The sequence below is a fragment of the Pituophis catenifer genome, unplaced genomic scaffold (genome assembly GCF_029215685.1).
Source record: "Pituophis catenifer annectens isolate HBS135680 unplaced genomic scaffold, rPitCat1.0.hap2 SCAF_1, whole genome shotgun sequence".
NCBI classification, from domain to species: domain Eukaryota; kingdom Metazoa; phylum Chordata; class Lepidosauria; order Squamata; family Colubridae; genus Pituophis; species Pituophis catenifer.
Genome location: NW_027256881.1, coordinates 153,256,137 through 153,283,553, shown reverse-complemented (window position 1 = coordinate 153,283,553; position 27,417 = coordinate 153,256,137). Strand labels below are relative to the sequence as shown.

The 27,417-nt window shown below is 37.1% G+C and overlaps 1 protein-coding gene across 1 annotated transcript in view; it reads right to left on the bottom strand.

Moving 5' to 3' along the window:
- The window catches only part of PCSK2 (proprotein convertase subtilisin/kexin type 2), a 127,927-nt gene that overhangs the window by 53,997 nt on the left and 46,513 nt on the right, over nucleotides 1-27,417 (bottom strand). Inside the window, exons 3-4 of the mRNA XM_070956495.1 lie at nucleotides 7,905-8,018; nucleotides 4,946-5,054 (exon numbers count right to left, since the gene is read on the bottom strand). Coding sequence (XP_070812596.1) covers nucleotides 4,946-5,054; nucleotides 7,905-8,018 — 223 coding nt within the window. The remainder of the gene's footprint in view (nucleotides 1-4,945; nucleotides 5,055-7,904; nucleotides 8,019-27,417) is intronic.

The following is a 27,417-nucleotide window of genomic DNA, read 5'->3' as shown; positions in this document are numbered from 1 at the left end:
CTCATAATGATATTTGTCCTCCTCCCTGGGTGCCCATGATTTAATGCCAAATTTATGATACAAATAACAATCATAACCTTCATAGTACCGTTCTCACCATTTTTCATGCCATCAGTTCTATAAAACACCGTTACTTCTTTTTCCTTAGGAACTTCTTTTCTATATATCTTGACTTGGCCTACAGTCATCAGGGCATTAGCTTCCTGTTTCTGAAATGGATACTGTATTCATCACAAGTTTTTCCATTTCCTAAAACACTGTGAAGGGTATAGAGAAGAACTGCTACCTTTTGCCCTCATGTCATTACTGCTTCTTTTATTAGTCAAATTACTCCAAATTAGTCAGTGTACAGAATTATTGAAAACTGTTGAACATAGATCATCAGATATTTGCTAATGCCAATCCAAATATATGTGGTCAATATGATCTCTCAGAAGTTTTTGTAGCAAGAGAAAGAAAACTGCACAATAGCCATTTTCAAAGAAAGCTGCATTTCCTAACTGTTTTGGGAAACCCAGTGCCCATTCTAGTAGATGTTTTAGACTGTGATTCCCATAAATCCCTTGACATCAGTTATAGTGCCTGTTATTTATATCCGTTGTAAACCAAAGCACCTGATGTACATGAGTTATCTATTCCTTCTGTAAAGTTGATTGTGAATTGGATCATTCTCAGTTTATGCTTTAGAGAAAAACCATTACATTTTTTGTTTTGATAAAGAATTTAACATTTAGCTGCATCAACCTTCAGCTGTAAAATATAAACTACCTTCCATTAAAAACAAATGTATTCCACTAAATGCATTTTCCTTGTTGATTAGCAAATATGCAGTCTATTTCAAGCCACCAATAGATAAAAGCAAATCTCCTCCTCCTCCTCCTCCTCCTCCTCCTCCTCCTCCTCCTCCTCCTCCTCCTCCTCCTCCTCCTCCTCCTCCTCCTTCTCCTCCTCCTCCTCCTCCTCCTGTTTTTAAACAAAATTCCTGCTCTGGAAAAGAAAGTAAACTTTTTGCTATCTATGTAGATGCATTGAGAAGACCTGATTGGCTAAATCTGCAAATGCACTTGGTTTTTGGCCATCACACTTCAGCAGCTATTTAGGTTTATGGGAAGACAGAATTATTTTCATGTATTCAGAACATGGGGCATCTCTATATGTGCAGTTTCAGCTCCCCATCTACACTCCAGCCTCATTTTAATACAGTACACTTACCAGGTATGTATAAAACTGAGATGATGAAAAGAACCAGCAAAAGGTAGTAGATCTACTGAAAGCAATCTTTGGTCTGAATTCACCAAAGATTGCTTATAAATCAGAAAACAAACTAGCAGAAAGGGACATCTTCAGGGTGTGATAAAAAATGTCAAGATGGCAGCTACAACAGCTTTGGGCTTTGATTGCCCTGTTATTCCCTGCAGATTGTCTGTCCTCTGCTAGAACATGTATAAAACCAAAGTTAGATCAAATTATCTGAGGTAGAAAATCCCATGGGAGATTCTTCTTGGGATTATTATTCAAAGTATTTTGGATCTGAAAAACTCTACTTCAAGTTCGGAATTCTCCTTGTTTAGTGCAACATTATTGTTTTGAGGATGGAAGGATCTGTTTTGATCATGGGAATATTTGAGTTCAAAAAAGAAGTGTTTGATCTTAAAACACTTCCAGTTTTAGAACATTCATAAGAAAGCTTTGGACTGAAAAAAAGGCTTTGAATTCACTTACATTTCAAAATGATTTGCACACTTTGAGGTTATTATTATATAACATCATTAATGTTGCCTAATAATACCATGGTAACAATCAGTTATGTGTTACCTTTTCTTTACATCCCAAATCATCTGCAAACTGAAGCATCCTATTAATTAAACGATCTCTGGAAGTGTGTATCTGTTAATTTGCACATTGTTTCATAGCTGAGAAGCAGAATTTTGAATGCCTAAAATTGCAGCATGCTGACCAGAGAATGCATACAAAATCTGCTATCAATTTATTATTTGTATCAACAATGCCAATTAATATCTTCAGAATCAGAATCAGAATAGAGCTGGAAGGGACCTTGGAGGTCTTCTAGTCCAGCCCCCTGCTCAAGCAGGAGACCCTATAACATTTCAGAAAAGTGACTGTCCAGTCTCTTAAAAACCTCCAGTGATGAAGCACCCACAACTTCTGAAGGCAAGCTATTCCATTAGTTAATTGTTAATTCACTGTTAGGAAGTTTCTCCTCAATTCCAACTGGTCCAGAATGCAGCCGCGCGAGTAATAATGGGGGCGACTCGTCGTTCCCATGTAACACCCCTCTTGCATGAGCTGCACTTGCTTCTGGTGGTCTTCCAGGTGCATTTCCAGGTGTTGGTTACCACCTTTAAAGCGCTCCATGGCTTAGGACCTGGTTATCTACAGGACCGCATTCTGCCACCGATTGCCTCCCACCGACCAGTACGCTCCCACAGAGAGGGCTTCCTCAGGGTGCCGTCGGCCAAACAATGTACGCTGGCGACCCCCAGGGGTAGAGCCTTCTCTGTGGGGGCCCCGGCCCTATGGAATGAATTGCCCCCGGACATATGAAGGATCCCCGACCTCCGTGCCTTCCATCGTGCTCTGAAGACCCTATTATTCCAGCAAGCCGGTCTGATGGGATAAAGGATTTTAATTGGGTTTTGATAGGGGTTTTAAATAACGATTTTAGCTGGGTGTTTTAAATTTGGCCAGTGATTGAATTATTTTAATTAAGTTTTTAAATTTTTTGTCTTGTATACTGTTTTTACCATGGCTGTTCACCACCCTGAGTCCTTCGGGAAAAGGGCGGTATATAAATATAATAAAAGTAAAAGTAAAGTAAAGTAAATTCCAGGTTGCTTCTCTCCTCAATTGGTTTCCATCCATTGTTTCCTGCTCTCTGGTTCTTTGGAAAATAAATTGACCCCTTCCTCTTTGTGGCAGCCTCTCAAGTATTGGAATACTGCTATCATGTCCCCCCTAGTCCTTCTTTTCTCTAGACTAGCCAAACCCAAATCCCCTAAATGTTCCTCTTATGTTTTAGCTACCAGGCCTTTATTCCAGAACATTTATTCTTTCAGATTATTTAGGCAAAGTGGCATATTTTCCATCTGAAACCATGTTATCTGCAGTATAGAAAATCATAATCAAATATTAATATGGTCTTCTATAGCAAGCTATAAGTGTGAAAGGACATTAAAAAAATATTTTTGAATGGCAGTGATGGCTGGAATAAAAATTGCATCTCCGTGAACAAATGTAATCTTTGTTCCCTGTAGCTAGCACAGCAAAATTTTGCAGACTTCCATTTTAAGGAAGTTCCATTTCTCTAGTTACTTATTATCCCTCTTGCACTGGTTTTGATTATAGCAGTTCTTTACAGAAATTTGCAAAATGAAAAAACAATCAATAATCCCAATAGCAAGGTATGCAGAGGCCTTCACTTTTCATCAAAGTTATTTTGGAAATTGGTTTTTTAAAAAATAAGATTGGTTACTTTCATTCAATATCTGTGTACTTGTTTTTAATCAGCAAGAGACAGGGAAAAAACAATTTGAAGACAAGGATTTAGGAACTGTTGATTTTGCACCTTACAGCAAGTTTTGCTTTCATATTATTAAGTAGTTCTAGTAGGCAGCCTATAGAACAGATGATCAGGATTTAGGTTATTACTCCTCTCTGCTTGCAGAGATTTACAGTGGATTGAGGATAGATGTTCTGGATTGGCACATAGTTTGAAGACTGATTAGCTGCCCTGTCTTTCATCTTTGCTGAGATTCTAAACCATCAAAATGTGTTTGCACCATTGCTTAGCTCTGCTGAGTTTCCAACTGTTTTTTTTTAATTATTTCATTCTAATGTCACCCTTGTTTATTCCATTCTACTTCCATGTCAGTTGGTATTTATAGCAGTCTAAAATATACTGCCACATAATTTCTCAGATTTGTGCTTTGATGTCAGTTATGAGAAATTGTGACATAATATGAAAGTGCAAAATTAATTGGATCTAATCTGCATTTAAATCCAGTAGGTGTGGGTCTGGATATTTTTGAACAAGGACTGATGATGATTTCTAATTCCTCAACAACCTTGTGTGGGTAAAAATCACGAGGACATCCAAAATAGATGGAATTAAGATTATAGAAAAGCTGTTCCTAAAATGGTGCACATCAGTAACAATCTACAGTTAGATGATAGCAATTTGCAGTGTTTCCATTCTATGCTCGCCTTGTTCCCCACCCCCACCCCAATCCAAAAACATAAATGGGGAGATCTTGGACACAGAAAGTCTCAGTTGTGTTCAGTCACTGCAAAATGTAACTCTGCGGTTCCTCTGCGGACCCAAATAAAGGAGCCAGGGAATTGTGAGTCAAGTGCAAATGGATAATGCTATCGGTAGACAAGCAGCCTCATTTATCCAGTGGAGCATCAGTAGAGCAAGAATAGGTCCCTGGGGATTTGTTCAAGCATAGCAACTTTTCTGATTATTTTTAGCACTGTGAGGGAAAGCTTACAATGCAGATTAAAAATCCAGCTCAGGTAAATGGAGGAAGGCATTAAAATTTCTTTCTTTCTTTCTTTTCTTTTCTTTCTTTCTTTTTAGAAATACATTGGGGAAACACACAAAAAGAACGTGGCAGTTAATTCAATATTTACTTCTGCTAGCCCTTTTCCAAATTAGTAAACTAAGGTGCTTTAACTAAATGCTTTCCCGTAGATTGGATTTAAGAAATTGTCATTATACACAGACTGTATCCAAAGGGAACTTTGTCTGGATGATGATTTGTTAGTAAAAAATATGACTGAATATCTTCTAAGGTTTTTAATTAACATTCCAAAATGTTGAAGGAAGTGAATAATGGAGTGAGTTTTAATGTTAAATTGCATTCCTTGTTACAATAAAGGGTGAAATTTACAAGAGAGTCACAATGTTTTAGTTTTCACTTACCATCATCCATAATTCCTATCGTTACTCCTTTTCCTGTGTAGCCCAGCTCCCAGGCTTCAGCCACATTTAAATCAAGGCCAGGAGTCCCATCTGCTTGCCCAGTGTTGATCTAATGCATCACATTTCGAACAAAAAGCATAAGAGACTAATTTGCTTGGCACAAAGCAGAATGTTTACATCCACTGAGATTCCTTCTGATTCATCCGCCACCAAATGGCCTTCATTTCCTTGGAAATGCAGCCCAAAAAGAGGCACAAATTCATAAATACTAACATAAAATGTGGATCTCATTTAAGTCACAATGCAAGAGGCTTAATAGATTTCATTGTTTGATGGATGCCACTGCTGTAGTGGGGGGCTATTTGAAATGCAGTTTGAATGGCACAACTCAACAATTGATCTTATGAAGTATAGGGAAATGGCAGGGTCTCAGTTCTTCTTGCTCCAAAACATCTGGTGGATGAGGAGAATGAGACTATAATAAAAAACACTCTTTAAAGCTAGCTTGGAACCCAAATACTTTTCTCTTTGAGAAGGAAAATACAATATTCATTTATGTTTTGTCATAAAGTAGGATTATGTTGCTGAGAATTTTAAGTCTCATCAGACAGAAAAACGCATTTGCTATCCAGATAGGCATGTCTTAAAATGTGGCAATTCAGTTGATCTTTCATTCAAAACAATTTAAATTTCAAATTAAATAAGTATTTGTTATAACCCCACGGGATACTTTCCTTTAGAATTTGCAGCAATCCAACCAGCACACAAGTAAATAATTCAGTAGGTTTCATTTATATAAGAAACTTCTTTGTATACAATACCATACAGCAGAATCCAGAACCAGAACTCAGAATCCAGAAGTACAGAATCAATGAACACAGAAGCTATAGAATCACAGAAGCACATATATATATACATATATACATATATACATATATACATACATACATACACACACACACACACACACACACACACACACACACACACACACACACACATATATATATATATATATATATATATATATATATATATATATATATATATATACACAGATCAATGAACCTAAGCCACGCCCAGGATCCGAGTCGTCTGGGTCACCAAACAGTTCTCATTGGCTGACCTGTTACCATGTCTATTCCAATTCATGAACCCTTATATACTGACATTTCCAACCAACTCATTCATTAAATATAAAATTAACACATTAAAAAAAGCAGCATAGCAATCTGCATTAAAATAATCATGAAAGCCAGATCTGATATGCAAAACTCTAGAGTAGTAAAATCAAGGGCAAAGTAAAAATAGAGAAGAACAGTTTTAAATGCATTGTGCCATGACCCAGGACCAAAAGCCCACTAGCCACTGATGCTCTTCTGAATTGGCTTTCTATCTTAGATCCATTGTGACACACAGGAATGTTGCTGCTGCATTGTGACTTGGAAGACTACTATTTAGCCTCTTCGAATTAGCAGGAAAGGTTGAGGAACATTCCTTAATATTTTCCTCACTGTTCTTATTGTTTACCTCCTCATACATCTACTAAGAAGAAGCTGTTATAAAAACCAGACTCTATATGGGCACTAAAAGAAAAAGTTATCTATAGCCTTCAAAAGACAAAGCTTTCAAAAGACTTTACTGGCCTACATGTAAAACCATGTCTTTATTCTTGTTCACCATCTTTCCTTTTGGTAGATGGGCAGCCATATGTATTTGATAAATAAACACAAACAAATGGAATAAATTCAATCTGTAATTACATAGTTGCTAGCTTCAAGCAGATATGTGGAACTGGCCATGGTCCTGAATTATTATATCTAATCTTTTCCGATTGCTGCTATGGGTCTTGCTTCATAGCCTGAGCCCTTATTTATAGTGGACATCAAAATTCTCATTTGAACAAGACACACTGATTTATTATAAGGATAAAAATTGTGCTTTCAAGGAAATTTGTGATTTAGGGATAATTAATTATCCCAGCAATGTAACCTTTGTTCTCATATGGATATATATAGTGATATTTAGATATGTGAAAGCAAGAAACTTAACTCTCTTAAAAAGCTAGTTTAAAAAGTGGCATATTCACTCAGTGGAGTCAGTTATCACCAGGACTGGTGTAAGAGAGTTACAGTTAATGTAGCTGCAATTGGGTCAGTAAAAAATGTGGCAGGTAGAAGAAGGCTATGGAAAAATAATCTGAGTCTACAGAAGCAAAGAGCTACCTGCATCTGTCAATCTGCCCTCAAATCACACCATTGTTTGTCCCTGACCAATAGGGTTTTTAAGCAGGGAGATCTACTTACAGGCTAGCACACCTCTACATTAGCCAGTATTTAGATTGAATTGATAAATTTTATATGGGCTCAATCTATCTTTTATCCAGTGCAGTACAAGTTAGCCAACAGGCAGACTGGCTGCCATGGTTTTCAAATGGCCAGATCACTTGAAATTTTATGCAGTTCTGTATCAGCCAAATGTTATATTGGACCAGTGAGATAATTGGCCCACATTGGCTCAAAGATGGCAATTCTCCTAAGCAGACTATTACTGCATCCTGTCAGTTCAAAGGTATATTTCCTATATTGCATACAATTTCTTCATCCTGGTCCTCTCCCTTTATCCCTTTTTTTCAGGGACCCATCTGCAGTATTAATCTAGTAGCTCCATGTTGGACAGGGAAGGAAGGGGAGGGGAAGGGAAGGGAACTCTCAATCCCAACTGTGGTGTGCCAACTGAAATTTGATGAAGAAATCCAGCTAACTTATCCATACCAACTTTCTTGATTTAAAATTTCCCAAGACAATACAGGGGGCTTTAAAAGAGCTTACAATTTGCCAAAAATAACTAAATTATATTTCAGAATCATTCCATTGTTGTATTCCAAGTTCTGTCTGAGGGGCTCATATTAGGCAATACATTCTCCTGCTGTGAAGAAGGAAAGGGTTAGTCTGCTTACCAAGTACCACTGTTTTGTAAATAAAGGATCGTCCATGTTGATGACAATTTCATTGATGTTTCTGTAGCCTCTCTTCTTCCTCCCAAAACCTTCCTGCTGCACAACTTTCTTTATCTGCAAAAGTCAATTATATACTCCATTGGGACTTGTAAAAGAATATAAGTATTTTGGTTTACCTTATTTTACAATTAGAAGTGCAGGAGCAAACATCCTAAAGAAGATGTAATTTTATTTTTGGTACATAGTTTGGCCCTATTCAGATGAACTCAAGAGGGCACAAGGAGAAGGTCAAAACCTGGGTTCAGAGATAACATATGCTAGCTGCTCCCTTTCCCACTGCCTGAATTATTTTATTATCTTACTAAAATTCAGCAGAATTCATGGTAGCTTGTGGCTTTTTTCCCTTGCTATATACATTAAACTTAATAATTTGTTCAGGGTGGGGTATTTATTTATCTAATTTGTATAGCTACCCATCCCACAAAAACTGACACTGGGAGGCAAACCACAATCTGGATAGGATATGGATTATTTTGGAGATTAAATATTTGTATTGGCTCCACCAACTTTTCCCATCTCAGTTTTATGTCACAAACAATCTGATATTACATCACAAGCAAGTCAGGGGCTACAACATGACTTTTAGCCAAAGTTGTTTATGTTTCTCAGAAAAAGAACAACAAATTATCTTGTATGCAAATATTCTCATGGTTGCCTTTGAAGATAACTGAAAAAAAATAACATTCAGATATGATTTGAAGTTTTTCCTTACCAATTGTACCTATTTTCCCTTTATAGCTGTTTTTCCTTAAATATCTAAATACACAACAGTAAACTGAAATGTACTCTGTTCTGAATGCAATCTGTAATTGTCAAAATAAATACCAGAATTCTCAGTGAGCCATTTTTGGTTCATCTGTGCCTGACAAAATTGCCAGAGGAATGAACTTTTAATAAAGAGTTTTATCAAAATAGAAAATTCATATCGGGAAACAAAATATATTTATTTATTTATTTGTTTGTTTGTTTTAATTTGTATACCGCCCTTCTCCAGCAGGACTCAGGGCGGTGAACAGCCAGAATAAAACAGAACATATAAGATTTAAAAACAGTTTAAAAATAATTAAATATTTTTGGCCACAATTTAAAAAACCCAATTAAAATCAATCAAACCCAATTAGAATCAATTAACCAAAAACAGTGGGATCAAGCCAGCCCAGCTAGGTGAAATAAATAACTTTTCAGGGCCCGACGAAAAGTCCGGAGGTCTGGAATTGTGCGTATCTCTGGGGGGAGGTTGTTCCAGAGGGCGGACGCTGCCACAGAGAAGGCTCTCCCCCTGGGGGTCGCCAGCCGACATTGTCTGACGGACGGCACCCTGAGGAGGCCCTCTCTGTGCAAGCGTACTGGCCAGTGGGAGGCTATTGGTGGCAGAAGGCGGTCTCGTAGATACCCCGGCCCTAAGCTGGGCATAATAATATTAATATTATATCATATATTCTGTCCAAAATGAGACAATTTTATCAACCAATGAATGAATGGGACGTAGCTTGACTATTGATTTGTGCTACCGGTATTTGTTAGACTGGTTTAATTAACTCACATATAAATTCATACATCCAAGAATTCTAGAAACTGTATATGTTGATAGTAGGTCTCACTCAAAACTATGGGATGATATCTAATGGAATTAATAAACTGCTTATATTTAGTAGGTTCATGGGCTCCTTCCAATAAAATCCTTCCAAAGCATCTTGGCATTTAAAAAAAAAACTTGCTATATATCAGTGAAAACTTATTGAGGAAGATGGATGTCAAGGAGCTATGGCTATATTGGTAACACATGTTTAGGCTTTTTTTGGACTCTAACTACAATTTTTGGAAATCTCATACTGAGGAATTATGAAAGTTATGAAATAAGTTCAGAGAATATGACCATATCTCCTCCTAGATCGTGTGTAATATTTCTTCAAAAAAAAATTGAAGTTGTACATGTTATTAAAAATTTTAAGAGTGAAGAAGAGCTGAAATCTGAATAGTTCAAAATTAAAGAAATACATTTTACTGCTAAGTACGTAATTATTTTAAGCCAGTTCTCCCGAGTGTTGACTAACACACTACCCAGTACAGCATGCTTTCATAATCATCAAAATACAAAAAGAGTTGGTTAAGAAATCTTTAGGGAAAAAAACAACAGAAGAATAATGAACAGCATAATTCTAAGACCCAAATGCATTAGAAGTCCTTGTCCATACTTATTTCTATAGGCACTTGTGTCCTACTTTGTCACCTGTTATTTATGCTCAAGCTAGAGGTGACTCTCCCCTGAGTTCAGTTTGAATACAGTCAAAGAATGGAGGAAATTTTGAGCAGGAAGAACAGTGGCAGTGGCTGAAACTTTGAAGTACAAATAGGAACAATTCAACTGCTAGAACTTACTCGTTCAGGAACCAGATTCAATGACACAGATAATGTGAATGTGGAATGTACAGAGGAAATGAAATACAAAGCTTTGTTTTTGTTCTCATATATAGGGATATCTAATTATGAAATCTACAGAGCTACAGCTAGTGAGAGCAGATAGCATATCCAAATGCTTTTTAAAGCTTATAATTGAACAATGGAATACTACCATTACTGAGATAGAAGGATTCAGAAAAGGATTAAAGAGTTATCACTGAACATTTCGTGATGAGAATGAGAAAGATACAGAGGAAATGAAAATGTAACCGCTGGAAATGAGCCAATTGTGAATGGTTTTAAAACCGAGCTGTAGCATCTTACAAAGAGTGAGCAATATGCGATGAGGCTGACACTCATCACTTGGTGTCCTAAAATATGAGGTCACCTACTTTGCTAGCCAGTCCTAAAATGTGACACTGTAGGTATTCGGCCAGATAAAGAGGCAGTATTGTACAGTGTGCAGCACAATTTGTTTAGGAAACCTTGGGCAGATTTGAGTTAGGGTATGTTTTTCAATGCAAGAATCTCCACAATATAGCATGGGCAAATATATCCAGTATGATTTTTTTAAAATTATTATTATTATTATTATTATTATTATTATTATTATTATTATTATTATTATTAATTGAATTTCTATACCGCCCTTCTCCCAAAGGACTCAGGGCGGTGAACAGAATAAGATTTCATATACATATAATAATTTTTTTTAAAAAACAGTAAATAATAAATTGAGTCAACTTCAGATTACAGGTAATCTAGAAAAATCTATACCAGGAAATCTAGAAAAAACAAGTCTTAAACTATGAAAACATCAAAAGATTCACATCACTTATTTTCTTTCTTTCTTTTTTTTAGAACTCTTGTTTCATTCTTACAATACATGAAATATTGTGAAAAGTCATTTAGGGATACGTCAATCAAATACAGTAATCAATATCTGCATTCTGGAACAGTTAAACATGTTTCCCAGGAGTTAATATTCAGAAATCAGTTTAAATTTAGAGAAAAATTATTGTATTGTATTATTAACTCTGTAAATAAAAAGGTCAGAGGTCATTTTTGCAATATGTTTGTTTGATGCATTTTTGTCACTTTTTAACTTACCCTGTTATCTATTTCCTCATCTTTCCTTTATGTTAATTTATATTTTAATGTTTGTTTTTGAAATTTAATAAATATATTTTTTAAGGAATTGGTGACTGTGCATTGCTAGCAATTTCCTTAGTAGCACTTATACAAAGCCCCTGAATCATTTTTCCAATTGCACAGATATATCTGTGATAGGTTTCACTTTAATCCTTTGAATAAATGGTAGAGCTATAGCCATGGTATGTGGGAATATCTCACCACCCATTGTATATGCCTCCAGCTTTAGGAAATTCACCAAGGGGTATGGTTATATTTGGCTTTAAAATACATATTGTTGTGATGCTGAAAGAAGGCCTTTTGTTAGTCTGAGAGCTTTTTTAATAGCCCAGGACAAGTTGTTAATGTTTCATCAGAGAAGAATAATGGCAGGAGAACATCATATCTACAAATCTTTTCTCGCCCTTCTTTTCAGACTGTGATACCCATTAAAAGGTGGAAACAGTAATAGCTTGGGAACGCAGCTGTGAATTACATTTTATCCATTTTATCAGAAGGAAGCAAGAAAGGTGGATTTGTTGAAGTATCTTTAATAGAATAACAGAGTTGAAAAGGATCTTGGAGATCTTCTAATCCAAGCTTCTGTTCAAGCAGGAAACCCTATAATATTTTAGACAAATGGTTGTCCAATTTCTTTATAAAAACCTCCAGTGTTGGAGCACCCACAACTTTTTGTTGCATGCCTCTCTTTACGGATATTTCTAAAGGGTTGACTGGATTGTATTTTTGCTGCTTCACTAGGTCCTATAGGGAACTTTAAGCAACAAAGTTTGTAACAAGCCACAATGTTGTCAAAACAGGTGCACCATAATATCACTGCACAAAAACCCACAATTTTGCAATAATGTCATGATGTCTCATGCAAGTACATAAGGTGCAATATTTGCATGATGATATCCATGATCTTCATGTGGTCATTCTTTCCTTTGCCACACTCAGCAGATATCCAAGGCACTGAGGCCAATGTTTTGTCTGAAAGAAGCTAAGCTATGAAACATTATTCCAAGCATATCAAACAAGTGATGACAATAAAGAGACATACTATTAAATTCCAATATGAATTTAGTAGGGGTCATCAGATTTATTTATTTTATTTTATTTTATTTCCAATTTATATACCGCCCTTCTCCCTGAGGACTCAGGGCGGTGTACAGCCAGAATTAAGAACATGAAGTACAAATATTAAAAAACAATTAATATATATATATAAATTTGGCCCAAAAATTAAAAATCACAAACCAATTAAAACATTTAAAAATTTCTTCTTAAGCCAGCCTGGCTTGCTGGAAAAAGTGGGTTTTAAGGGCACGGCGGAAGGCACTGAGGTCTTGGATTCTCCTTATCTCTGGGGGCAACTGATTCCAGAGGGTAGGTGCCCCCACAGAGAAGGCCCTCCCCCTGGGGGTCACCAGCCTACATTGTTTGGCTGATGGCACCCTGAGGAGGCCCTGTCTGTGGGAGCGCACGGGTCGATGGGAGGTCATCGGTAGCAGCAGGTGGTCTCGAAGATAGCTAGGCCCTATGCCATGGAGCGCTTTAAAGGTGATGACCAACACCTTGAAGCGCACCCGGAAGACCACCGGGAGCCAGTGCAGCTCGCGCAGGAGCGGTGTTACGTGGGAGCGCCATGCTGCTCCCGTCACTACCCGCGCTGCTGCGTTCTGGACCAGTTGGAGCCTCCGGGTGCTCTTCAAGGGGAGCCCCATGTAGAGAGCGTTGCAGTAGTCAAGGCGAGAGGTGATGAGAGCGTGAGTGACTGTGCACAGGGAATCCCGATCAAGAAAGGGCCACAACTGGCGAATCAGGCGAACCTGACAAAAGATCCCCCTGGTTACAGCCGTCAGATGTTCCTCCAAGGACAGCTGCATATCCAGGAGGACTCCCAGATTGCGAGCCCTTTCTGTGGGGGCCAAAGACTCACCCCCAATAGTCAGTGATGGAGTCAACTGACTATATTGGGATGCCGGGAGCCACAGCCACTCAGTTCCTCCCCATCCAGATCTGCACAGCCTCCAGGCACTGGGACATCACTTCAAGGGCATCGTTGGGGTGGCCTGGGGTGGAGATGTACAGCTGGGTGTCATCAGCGTACTGGTGGTATCTCACCCCAAAGCCACGGATGATCTCGCCCAGTGGCTTCACATAAATGTTGAACAGAAGGGGCGAGAGGACCGATCCCTGCGGCACTCCACAGATGAGAGGCCTCAAGGTCGACCTCTGTCCCCCTGCCAACACAAACTGCGACCGGTCGGAGAGAAAGGAGGAGAACCACCACAACACAGTGCCTCCCACCCCCAACTCTTCCAGATCTGGCCAAGAAAGGATAACAGTTTCCCCAAACCTTAATACTCAACCCAGCTTCTGCTATCCTGTTTCACCAAAAATAAGACCCAACCGGAAAATAAGTCCTAGCATGATTTTTCAATATAATAATATAAGCCCTACCCCCAAAATAAGCCCGAGTTAAAATTGTCAGCAGATGGGTGCATTTCAGAGGTGGGTTCTACTTACCTTTACTACTGGTTCACAATGGGGCTGCGCATGCGTGCTTGCTTCGCTCACGCAGATTTTGATGATGTTGGAGTTGGTGGGCGGAGCCTCCCACCGGTTTTACTACCAGCTCTATAGAACCAGTGCGAACTGAGGGCAACTCACCACTGGTGCATTTAGTACTGTATTTCCCGAAAAATAAGACCTAACCAGAAAATAAGCCCTAATGTGTCTTTTGGAGCAAAAATTAATATAAGACCCAGTCTTATTTTCAGGGAAACACACTATTAAACAATTGAAGCAAAATATCTCAGATGACGAAGAATCATTTTTAAACAATATTTTGCAGGAGGGCTAGATATATGCAGGTACAAAATACATGCACATGTATTTTGTTCTTATTCACCTTCATCTGCATCCTGTATTCACTGGGTGTCACTAGCTCTTTTTACCAGGCTCAGAGATTTCACGCATGGAGGAATAAATGGAATTATGTAACAAGAGCCTGTTTTAAGACTATGTATCCATGTGAACACAGTTTGGAATATTTATAAATGAGATGAGAATTAATAATCAATTCAAGGGAAAAATATACCCAATTTTACAGCTATAAGCATAACCGTGTACATGGAGGGGGGAAAATTATAAGTAAAATAAGCGACAAAATAACTACCGCTATTGAAGATCATTGTTTACTTAGTCACAGTGGGAACCTTCCTTTTCAAATCATTTTTGAACAGTGTATTTCAATGTTGTTTCGCTTTTCTTCTTTGAGTGAAATTAAATAATAGTAAGATATAATCTTACGAGCACTAGATGAGAGCTGAACCAGATTAAACCAATGGTGGTGAAGTTGAGGGAGGGGGTGTTACCCCTTTGGCTTGCATTTTCCTCTGGATGAACACCTCTACTGTGCTTGTATAAAACAGTTATTTACCCTCATCAAATCTGTATGTCTAACAGTTAGGAAATGTATTACAGGAGCAGGCTACAACCATTCAGATTTGTGGACTGGTGGGGGGAGAGAGTGTCAAAGCGTAAATCAGCTTTGATACTCCCCTGGGGTAATTGCACTTAATTAGAGACGGATGGATCTTGTTTTCCATGCTGTATACTTTAAAGAAAGAAAACCCAAAATATATTCTAAGAAACATTTTATTATAAAGAAATAAAACAAACTTACTAACTACATCATTACCGGCAGTTTTATCACACAGACGGACAAAGGAAAAAAAGATCAGGAAGTTTCTTCCTTAAGCTTGGACATGTGCAGTAGCTCAGAAATCACAAGACAGTCTTATCTCTGTTACTACAGAGACGTGCTAAAGTTCTCTGACAGGCTACCTTAAGTCTTAGAATGGAAGCTCGGCTGACAAACACATAATGCAGTGACAGAGAGGGGGGGTTTCCATGTGAGCAATCTCCATTCGTGCAAGTGGCACATGCTTCCATGGCCCAGTTCTGAGTGGGCCACAGCCTGGTAGTGGCCCTTGGCCCAGAGTTGGGAACCCCTGTATTACAGTATTTCTACAAAATAATTTAGAAATTTAATGCTCTAACCATACGCAGACATATTAAAGTGTCTTATATCAGCTAACCTGGATGATGGGCCCATGGTATAAGGCAACTCAAAAAGAAATCATTTGAATAATTCTATCAAGAATCAAAGATAGTTCTGGAATAAGTCATCATATGTGCTTCACCAAATGAATTCATTTGAATGCACTGTTTTTACTCTGGAGGTGGGGAAATGCAATATCCTACGTTGTACCAGTAAAAAGATATACATCAATTTCAAGCAATAAGATATATCAATTTCGGGCAATGTGGTAGACATGCTAACAACAGTTTTTCCTCAATGATACATCTTTTTTTAAATTTTGTTTTGCTATTTTGCTTCATGATTTTAGCATACGAAATTCTAGTTTTATGTCTTGCTTTGTGCCAATTTATTTTAAACGTCAACTCCCTTTATTTCCTTAATTATAACATCTTTAAAAGGAGAAAAATGTAGACTATATTTGAAATAATGTTATAATCTTTTATCCTCACAGTGGTACATGTAACTCAATACAGAGTCGAGGAACCTATGATTCTTCAGGCATTAGAAATAACAGCCACCAGTTTTCTGACTAAAGGTTCAGAATCTGTAAGAAAATAGATTGGATAAGAAAAAAAAAAATCCATATACAAAGCTTTTAATACAGGTGCCCAAAGTTCATGTCTGCTCAATAAACATTTTGCAAATGAATGTTTCCAGATCCAACCTTTATATTTTTAGGGTCATACCCGAAACATTATAAAACTAAAACTATAGAATATAGTATTCCTTTCTCTTATTTAAGTAATAAACCTCTTTGTTTATAATCCTCTAATCTAGCCTGCTAATAGTGGGGGTGCATCCCTCTGCCCATATTTAGAAGGTCTATCCTTGCATGACTAAACTACTAGCATGTTTCTCGTTGGTTCTTCATTAGAGGAAAAAGTTCACATACTGTAGTTCTAAAGATGGCCTTGTGATTGGAAAACATCAACAGGAAAAATGACCCTTGGGTATTAAGTTTTAATATACTTCTACTTAAGCATACTGCATTGTTGCAATATTTTCAGGATCAGACTCAATAAAGATAATAGAAGTTAGAGATTTAAATATATTTCTCTTTAATCGTAATAGGCATTCTATATTCGCTGAATATTCAAGATAGAAGCAAGGAAAATGGGGAGGATGGCTCCTTATATATACAAGGGGTGGAGCCAGGAATGGGAGTGGTAAATTATGAATACATTAAAGTCCAAAGAATAAGTTAACCCCTGATGTTCCATATATACATTATTTACACATTAGAGAATAAGGCATTTACATCTGACAAATCCCCCTCTAAATGCCGATTCGTTATACAACACCAGTTACATTCAGATTCAGGACAATATAATACATATAATTTAGAAGTTAAATATTTGTGTTGTTTAGAAGGTAAGGGTTTTGTTAATATATCAGCTAATTGTTCAGAAGTATCACAATGTATTGCTTTGATGAATCCGTCTTGAGATAGTTGTCTCACGTGCTTAAATTTTATATCAATATGCCTGGACCTTTGTCCAATTGCATCGGATCTAGATATTTCAATGGCCGCTTTATTGTCTTCATGCATAATAAATGGTAAAGTAGGTTTCTTCCAAACATCTGTGATCAAATCATTGAACCATACAAGGTTATTTGCAGCTTTAGACAAGCAAACATATTCCGCTTCTGTGGTAGAAGTGGCTACCAGTTCTTGTTTACCAGTATACCAGTAAACTGGACAATCGTTCAATAGAAAAACATAACCAGAGGTACTCTTTCTGCATGATGTATCACCAGCCCAATCTGCATCAGCATAACAAGTAATTTTTGGTTCTTTGTCATTATTTGGTTCCAATATTAAACAAAAATCTAATGTACTTTTCAGATATCTTAAAATTCTTTTGACAGCTTCCCAATGATACAAGGTTGGTTTGCTAACATATCTTGACAATAAATTGAGAGGTAATGCAATATCTGGCCTAGTCCAATTAGATATATAAAGGAGTGAACCTATAACTGATCTGTAAAATGTGTTGTCTTTAAACTCAGGGGAAGATTCATCAGTGTTTCTAAGAAAATCAGTTTGCATAGGTGTGTCACATGTTTTGGCATTATTTAAGTTACATTTGTTTAGGAGTTCAATGATTTTATCTTTCTGAGTAAGTTTGAATCCCCTTTTTGTTTTGTTAATTTGTACACCAAGGTATTTATTCACTCTACCTAGTGATTTCAATGAGAAATGTTCGTTTAACTTATTTACAAAGATTTCCCTGCTCTCTTTATGCTTTCCAATATATAAAATATCATCCACATAAATTAATACAAATTCAATATGATCATTACTCTTTTTTACAAAGAAACAGTTATCAGCAGTGGTGGCGTTGAAATCCATGGTCTTAAGTACTTTTACCAAACAATCGTACCATCTTTTGCCAGATTGCTTCAATCCGTACAGACTCTTATTTAATAACCAAATTTCGTTCTTATTAGTGTATTGACTGTGTGGTGCTCTTACATATATTTCCTTATCTAATTTTGCGTGTAAGTATGCAGTCTGTATGTCATATTGAAACACGTCCAGATTGAGTGCAGATGCTACTACAAGAGCTGTTTTGACACTCTCTGTTCTCACTGTTGGTGAATAAGTGTCAGTATAGTCTTCTGGATATTTTTGTGCATAACCTTGTGCAACTAGTCTGGCCTTGTATAAGGTATTACCTCCTTCCAAATTCTTAATTTTATAAATCCACCTGGTACCTATAATTGTTTTATCCTTAGGTGCGATCGCAGGTGTGAATACATTTAATCCTTGTAAACTTTCCATCTCTTTTTCCATAGCTAGTTCCCATTTTTCTCTTTCTTCACGGGGAAGTTTCAATACTTCCTCATATGTATTAGGTGTTATTTGTTCTCCATCCATATGCATTATGTAATCTTTGTATTTATTTGGTATTTGGTTTCTATTGTTTCTAATATTTCTTTCAGGTTTGCTATGGTTGTCATGCAAATATCTGGCTTCCTTTTTTGTTAATGTGTCTGTCTTTATTTTATGCTGACTATTTGTCCAAGTTTTGGTTTTGTTCTTACTTTTGTTAATACTTTGATTTTCTGTTGTTCCTTCCTCGCAAGATATATTATCTTTGCTTTTATTAGGAAATATTTCATTAAGGTGCAATTTAGACCAATTGGCCTGCTCATGGAACACAGCTGTTCTGGATACTATAAATTTGTTATTATTATCAATGAATCTGTACCCTTTGGTTCCAGTTTCGTATCCCATGAATCTTAATCTCCTGGATACGTTTTCTCCCTTTCTCCTCAATTGTTTAGGTATGTGTACGTCTGCAGTAACTCCAAATATGTGCATGTGTGCTAATTTGGGTTTTCTATTGTACATCACCTCATATGGTGTCTTATTCACAATACTGGACCATGTTCTATTTTGAGTGTAATTTGAATAATGTAAGGCTTCTGACCAAAATTGTTTGCCTAAACCAGCATCCTCTAATGTGCATCTAATCATGGTTTGTAGTGTGGAATTCTTTCTCTCTGCAATCCCATTTTGAAATGCAGAAAATGGATTGGACGTGAAATGTAGCATCCCTCTATCCTTTAACCATTGGGAGAATTCTTTAGACATGAATTCACATCCCCTATCTGTCATAATTTGTTTTATTCTGATATTATGCTGTGTTTCTATGCGTTTGTAGAATTCCTTAAATTTCTGAAAGGTTTCATCCTTGTGCTTTAATGTGTAAACAAAACCATAGCGACTGTAATCATCCACTATTGTTAGGAAGTAACGTTTTCTATAGGTAATTGATGGAGTTAATGGACCAACTAAGTCCATATGTACCAAATCAAAAATATTGTTAGTTGATCTGTTAGATTTTTTTTGGTCTGGGACTGGTTTTTAGTTTGGTGGATTTACATACTGAGCATTCCAAATAATTTTCACAATTTTTTATTTTGACACCTTCTGCGTGTTCAGTCATTTTTTGTACTACGGGAAAGCTTGCATGTCCTAACTTCCTATGTAAGATGTGAGCACACTCATCATGAATTGGTTTACCTATTTTTGGTTTCTTCTCATTGTGTGTATTTTTGTTATCATGAGTTATTTTACATTCATCATTGTCACTGTTACTGACATTTTCATCATCTGCTTCAATACAATCTTCCATATTTGAATCAATGTTATGTAACCATCTTTCTTTGGTTATCAGATAGGGTAGACCCCCTTTTATCATCACAGTACCTACATTTGTTTTGTTCTTTTCTATAGTTGCTTTCCCCTTTGAGAAAACTATATTGATGTCAGATTCTCTGCTTAGTTTTATGGCACTCAGTATGTTGTGAGGTATTTCTGGGATTAATAATACCCCCTCTATTTTCCCTAAACCAGGCAAGGTCACATTTCCTCTGCCTAATACTTGAACCTTTTCTTGATTAGCTACCTTTATCACAAACTTATCTTCTGTAAATGAAGATAATATACTTTTGTTGTTAGTGGTGTGATTTGTTGCACCAGAATCAATAAGCCAATTATTGTTCTCATCTTGTTGTGTTCTGGTGCTGTCTTGTTTATTTAGCCCATTTAGTGACCCAGATTTTCTCTCTTTTGAATTTTCTCTACCCCCTCTACTTTCTCTGTAATTTGGTGGACTTCTATATTTGTGTCTATCTGTGGAAGATTGTCTGTAATTGTATTTGCTCCTATATTCTGGCCTATGTCTCTCCCTTGGGACTTTGGGACAGTCTCTTCTACTGTGTTCCCTGGATCCACAATTGTGGCATCTAAAGGCCTCATTATATTTATCTTGAAAGACTACTTTCCTAAAAGATTTGTGTTCTGTTTGGTTACTGGAACGATTTTTTCTTGAATTGTCTTCTGCTATCAATTTGTTAGATAGACTTTCTATTGATAAATATCCCAAATTAATGGTATCTAAGTGTGACATAAAGCTATCCCATGATGGATCAAGTGAATTGATAATAACACTTTTCATTGTTTGATCTGAAATCACTTCCCCCCTCAATTGCAGCTCAGCTCTTATTTTGTTTAGATTTATCAAATGCTCACTTATAGAAACCCCTGGTTTCACTCTAGAAGAAAAGAAATCCTTAGACATTCTTGTGGTTGTGGCTACGCTATCGCTGTGAAATAGATTAAACATGCATTGAATTATTTCTGATACAGTTAGGTTTGGTTTGATGCTATGATACATTGCAGGAGACACGCTAGAAATTATTATGAAAAATGCTCTATGATGTAAACAATCTATTTTTAAAGTCCAAGGTCTTCTTGGAGGACTAGTTATAAAGAATAGTAAATTTTCTTTCATGAAAATAACCTGAAGCTGTTGGTACCACTCTTGTAAATTAATGCCATCAACTCTAAGTTTTGGGAAGTCACTGGGTAAGTTCCCCACATTATTTTGTCCATTACTTACAACCTGAGGCAGTCCGTGGTCTCTCAAGTGCAGGAAATTACAGAACGGCATTGGGATGCTTGTAACGAGTCTGCGCGGTTCTCTGGCCAGTTCAAGTCTTTCGGGGCCGTCTACGTAGTTTTGCACATGCGCGTTGCTCATTTCTTCTTTGGTGCCGTTGTGGAAGGTTCTCTCCATTTCAGCTCTCTCGATCCGCTCCTCTTCAGATGAGTCGGTCTCTGGCTCGGTTTTTGGGGCTTTGGTGATGGCGACGGTTCTTCTCTTTCTCTTGTGTGCGCTGGCACTCGATTCTGTCTGCGGTGTAGGACGGAATCGGCATGGCTCTCTGGGCTCGGGTGTCGTCGTTTTCGAAGTCAGGATGGGAGCGTGCAGGTCTTGAGTTGTCGGTTTGATTTCTTGCTTCTTCGTTGATGTCTTGGAAATTTTCAATCTTGGCCCAAAAGCAGCAAAAAGCGTTTTCATTGCTGACTTTACTTGAGACTTTGTTAAATCGTCTTCACTTTCTGATTTTGGTTCATCTGAAGAGTTTGAGACTTCTTTTTCACTTTCTTCGTCTGATAGCGTTTTTCGCGCCAGAAATTTTGAACTGAGCGTTTTGATTGGCTCTGCTTCACTCTCTTTTGAAGTTCGTTGAAACCAAGATGGCTGCCATTCAAAATTTCGCGCGAGGTCACATCTTTTCTTTTTTACAACTATTTTCTCAGTAGTCATTTCACTCACAGTTTTTTGATCTTTGGGTTTTTCTTTAATGACGTTTTTCTCTCTCGCTGCTCCGCTGTTCCTCAGCATCTCCTGGAGGTCCGCGATGAGGCTTTCATCATTCTTTTGGCTTTTTAGTATCTTTAATATCTCTGACCTGAGTTCGTTATTTTCTATCTCAATTTCTTCCTGGTCGTTATTTTCACTCATCAGTTCTTCTTCTTCAGTGGTGTATTCTTCGGATTCTCTCGAAATCGCATTAGTGGATTCGTTGATCATCTCTTGATCAGTTTCTATTTCTTTGCTGTAGGCTCTGGTGTTGGGCCTATCTTTCTTGGACATTTTTAATTACTTATTGAGTCAATTAACCATCCTCTGCTACCAGCTTGTTGCAATATTTTCAGGATCAGACTCAATAAAGATAATAGAAGTTAGAGATTTAAATATATTTCTCTTTAATCGTAATAGGCATTCTATATTCGCTGAATATTCAAGATAGAAGCAAGGAAAATGGGGAGGATGGCTCCTTATATATACAAGGGGTGGAGCCAGGAATGGGAGTGGTAAATTATGAATACATTAAAGTCCAAAGAATAAGTTAACCCCTGATGTTCCATATATACATTATTTACACATTAGAGAATAAGGCATTTACATCTGACATGCATAAAATAACAGGATGCTAATAAACCAGCAAGACAGCTGGGCAGAACAAATTAACAAATTCATCAGTACATGACTATTCCCAAAGGAAGAAGGGAAAAGGGTCATAATATTGTAAATTGCAAACATGCTGTGCATTCCAATGGAAGGCTTTTTTTTTTTTTTTGCATTTTAATAGAACCCAGTTAACAGAATTCATGAGTTTAAAGTAAACAGATTTTTTGCACACTGCACTAGTGTGAGGTTGCCTATATTCAATCAACCAAGGATGAGTTTTTTTCAAGGATTATAAAACTGGGCTTCTTTATCTAGATACCTCATTCAAAAATCAGATTTTTATCACAAGTTATCTATCATAACGGTAGATATAAAGTGCATCTTCTCCTACACTCTTAGAGCAGAGAGAGATGAAGGGGTTAGATTGTGTCATGTCCCTTTGTACAGGATTTTATATGACTTCCATGGGGGGAAAAAGTAGGAAAGTCCTTTCTTTTACACAGTATATACCCTATGCAGTATTTCAGTTACATTAACCACCATGAGGCATTCATCCTGTGACCAGTTTCATCCTATTTGTGGCTTTATTGTCATTTTTAATATCCGCACTGTTTTAATCATAAGATTAAAATTAGAAAATGTACTCCCCCTTGTGATCAGGATTCATTTCCTGATCTTTTTCAATGCCTCTCCGGCCAAGAAATACACAAAAATTTAATTGGATCTGACCCCAGCATGTATAGTTAGTTAGATTTAATCTAAGGCTTTCATTTCGTACTGTCTCTCCAGCTCGTTTAACACATCTCTTTATAAAGCAAATGTAAGAAACACAATCAAGTCTTCTTGATTTATTTACTGGTCAAATTGAATTTTAAACTTCTTAACAAAAAGTTGATCATAGTCACGTACCCAATTACGGAACAATTCTTATTCTCAAACAACGTTAACATTTGGATTCTTGTGTACCCAAACAAATAGTCAGTAATTGTATGAAAAGTAAACTTGCACTAATAAACCATAAACTAATTTTGTCTGTTATATCGGGCTGGAGAAATGGATGTTCATCCTTCCAAGGTCGGTAAAATGAGGAGCCAGATTGTTGGGGGCAAGATGCTCACTCTGTAAACCGCTTAGAGAGTTCTGTAAAGCACTGTAAAGCGGTATATAAGTCTAAGTGCTAGTGCTATTCCACTTAGAATCTGATCCTGTGCATGGCATTTTATTATTTCAACATTCTCCGATCTTTCCCAGCATTCTGCATTCTGCTGCATGTATAGATTGGCCTATATTTATATTCATTATTGCCAATGACAATAATACCAGGTTCCTACTAGAAATGTGGGATGCCAACTCTCAGCATTCCTATATTGCATAGAATTAACCCAGCAATAATCCACCACTTCTTAAAGGCGTCAAGTTAAGATATAATAATCGGAGAAAAAACTTATTGAACAATTGCGACCTTGTACACAGTACAGACTCTACAGATGCATTGATGGCCTAATCATTTTTATAAACCTTCTCTCCTGCCTGTTAATTTTAAAGCTTGTAAAAAGCCTGTAAATGCTTCATTTTCTGCACTTACCAGTACAATCTGTTCTGATGGTTTTTGAGAGGCTCTGAAGAGCCAGTAAGTATGTAAAAGTCAATACTGTACAAAGATGGGACTATAGAGGAGAAACAAAAGTAACTCAATGAAGCGTAATTAGTTGGCTGTTACATTTAATAGTTAGCTAATAATATTATTTGCCATTAATGCCATCATGATACAACGGCATAAATAAAGGCAATTGAATACCAAAAGAAAGAAAGAAGCTTAGTAATGTCACATGACATTGCAACATTATTTCCTTCAAAGGCAATATGAGTGCTCCAAATGTTGGTTATTCTTTTGCATTCTTTTAAAATTTTTGAAACTTCTGCTTTACTGAAACAGAATCCACCAACTGTCAGCTATGCAGATATCTAAAAATTTTGCTTATTTCAGATTTCAAAATCTTTGTCATGCCATCCTAAGGGCTTGGAACAAATAAAAAGCAATGTTCTCCATAAAGTTACCTCTTTGGATGTCACATCAGGAAGCCTTTTTCAGAAAAGGAATGATGGGAAAGCTGGACTGGTGGATCTGTTATCAAATATATATAGTCTAAAATTTACATTTTGAAAAAAGAAAAGAAAATTTTGATAAAATGCTGTACTTTTGATATTTAACACCTGATAAATTGTCATAGGCTATACAGAGGTATTTCAAATGTATGTTGGAAATGTAAATGCAAAGAAGGAACTTTGTACTGTCTTTGATGGATTTATGATAAAGCAAAGAAATATCGGGGTAAGATTCATATTTTAATAGAGAAGATTCTTAAAGTGAATATAAAAATTAAGCCAGATACTTTTATTTTGGGTTTAATGAACAGAGGTATTTCAAATGTATGTTGGAATGAGTTTGACACCTGTTGTTGTGGCCCGCCAGTGGCCTGCGCAGATTGTGGCTGATCCCGACGAGGAGGAGGCCGGTGTGGTGTCACACCAGAGCCTGTGCAGCCAGCGCTCGAGTCGGACAGTGAGGAGGCTGAAGAGGATGTGGTGCCAGAGACTCAGCCAGGGCCTTCAGAACCTCCAGAGGCTCCTTCAAGTGAAGAGAGTGAAGTGGAGGAGCCTCTTCTCAATGCTCGAGCACGCAGGGCTGCCAAAAGGTAGGAGTGGCTACTCAAGAGGAGGTCTCCTCGAGAGTAAGGCTTGGGGTTAAGTGGCCATTCCCTTAGCCTATTTAAGTTCTCACACAGATAGCAAATGTTGCTGGAAACAACGTTTGGTCCTACGCAGAGCATTTTGAGAGTGAGTTTTTTGTTACAACTTGGTTTCTGGGCTGATTGCCTAACCTTGTCGGACTTTGTTTAATCTCTGTAACTCATAGCAGGCTGATAAGGACATTTGTGGTTAAAGCCTGCATTTTGGAAGGGGTCTGTTTATATTAAACAGAGTTTTTGGAGTTGTATGGGTGCGCTACACTTCTTGGGACCCGTAGCTGGGGCAGAACACCCGTGATCTAGATAAGTTCACTTTTGCCTTCTGAACTCCTTTTATTTTATTTGCTCACCGGGTCCTCTGTTATCAGATTGATTGACTAAAGAGCAATAGGGTAAAAGAGACTAGGTCAGTGGTTGAGAATGTGGTCCATGGACCCCTGGGAGGCCATGATGTCATCACAGGGGTTCCGCAAAGGCTTGAATAAATGTATGATTTAAATCTTGAGTTAAGTCTTGGGGGTACATAGCCCCCAAAAGTATTTAAAGGGGATCCATGGTGAAGAAAAGGTTGAAAACCATTGCACTAGTAAAGGTGCAGCATTTAATGAAACAATTTGCATTTCTATGCTTGAAATGTGCCCAAGCATACAGAAATGTAACTCTACTTAAAATTTATACTAATTTGAATGTGACCTGGTATGAATTGAAAACGTGATCATAACATTAATCTCCTTAGCCTCTTTTTCTTACTTTCCCTCCTCCCTCTCACTAGCATTTGTATTTATTAGTTCTTTATTTTTGTTGGTCTTGTTGTAGATGAAAATTTTTATTCATACAGTCAACTGGCCTTTGCTCTATCCAAGCTTGCACCTTTTGTATATCTCCAAAATCTGCTCCCAGAGAAGAATTTCTGGAGAGATTATTGGAAATGAAAGTAGAAGAAACTCAACGCAATGGTGATATTGCCAAATCCCATGGCTACTTTATGTATTTTGCCCTGTTAAATGTTCATTATTACTATCTGAAATTCATATTAATATTTGCTGCTGCTGCTGCTGCTGATAATGATGATATGTGCTCTTCCATTCATAATAAAATATTATCATTAAAGGCCTATCATAAGTCCTTGTTTACTGCCTATTCAGTGAAAATAGGCCAGTTCCATGCTTCTCCCCGAACCCGCAGATATATTTGATTACTTATGGGTGTGCATTTTTGCCATATGTGAAAATGTATACATAAATGGACTGAAATAAACATACAGTCCAGGAAATGAGCAAAACTAAAATAGATACCTTTGCCGGTCTCTAGGGGAACTAGGCTGGTGATGTGCTCTATCTTGCAAATGACCAACTCCCTTTAATGGGCTGCTAATGGAAGCACTAAAGATAATGCTTGATAAGATGCATTTTATTTCAACTAAAATTATACTCATTATTTTGAATTTCTCATAACTATATACAGAGATCAATTAACATTCCCAAGTTTGATGCCATTTGATATCTTGTTTTCCTCTTCCTTGGTCATGTTAAGGGGAACCGAGGCACATCAGTCTTCAAATGGGCAATGTAGAATGCTTTTTTTAAAAAAAAAAAAATCCTAAATGTATCCCTTTTACCATTCCAATTTCTCATGCTCCTCTCATCTCTTCCTATTTCATCCGTACATGATTTCTTCCACTTCACTGTCCACTAATAGCCCATATTTCCTCTTGAAATACACTCTGAATAATAGCATGTTGTCCTCTAAGCATCAATATGAAATATCCCTAGATGTTGCAGTATTACATCCCTCACTGCAAATCAACCAAATGTTTTCCTACGATTTTCCTGGGTCTACTATAATTAACTCCCACATAATGGGTGTATTTCAATGTGCATACCTTTCCAAAACTTTTCTCAACAATAACTTGGGAAGAAAACATGTCAAACATATTGTTTAGAGTGAATGGTATTTCCAGTTCATCCTGGCTAGTTTAAAAGTCTATTCTTATGGCCTAGCAGTAAATACCTACTATGTGAAGATGGCTGTGCTACTACAAGGAATCCACTCATTATATGCATGAAAAGGAGCAAGAAACTGTAAGGCAAAGAAATTTAAGGCACAAGATAAGGAAAAGAATACCCTTTTCCCCCAAAATAAGACATCCCCTGATAATAAACCCAATTGGGATTGCATGGCAATAAGACCAAGCGCTTATTTCAGGGTTCAAAAAAATATAAGACAAGGTCTTATTTTTGGGGAAACATGGTAGGTAATATAATTAAAATAAGGTTTACACTTAT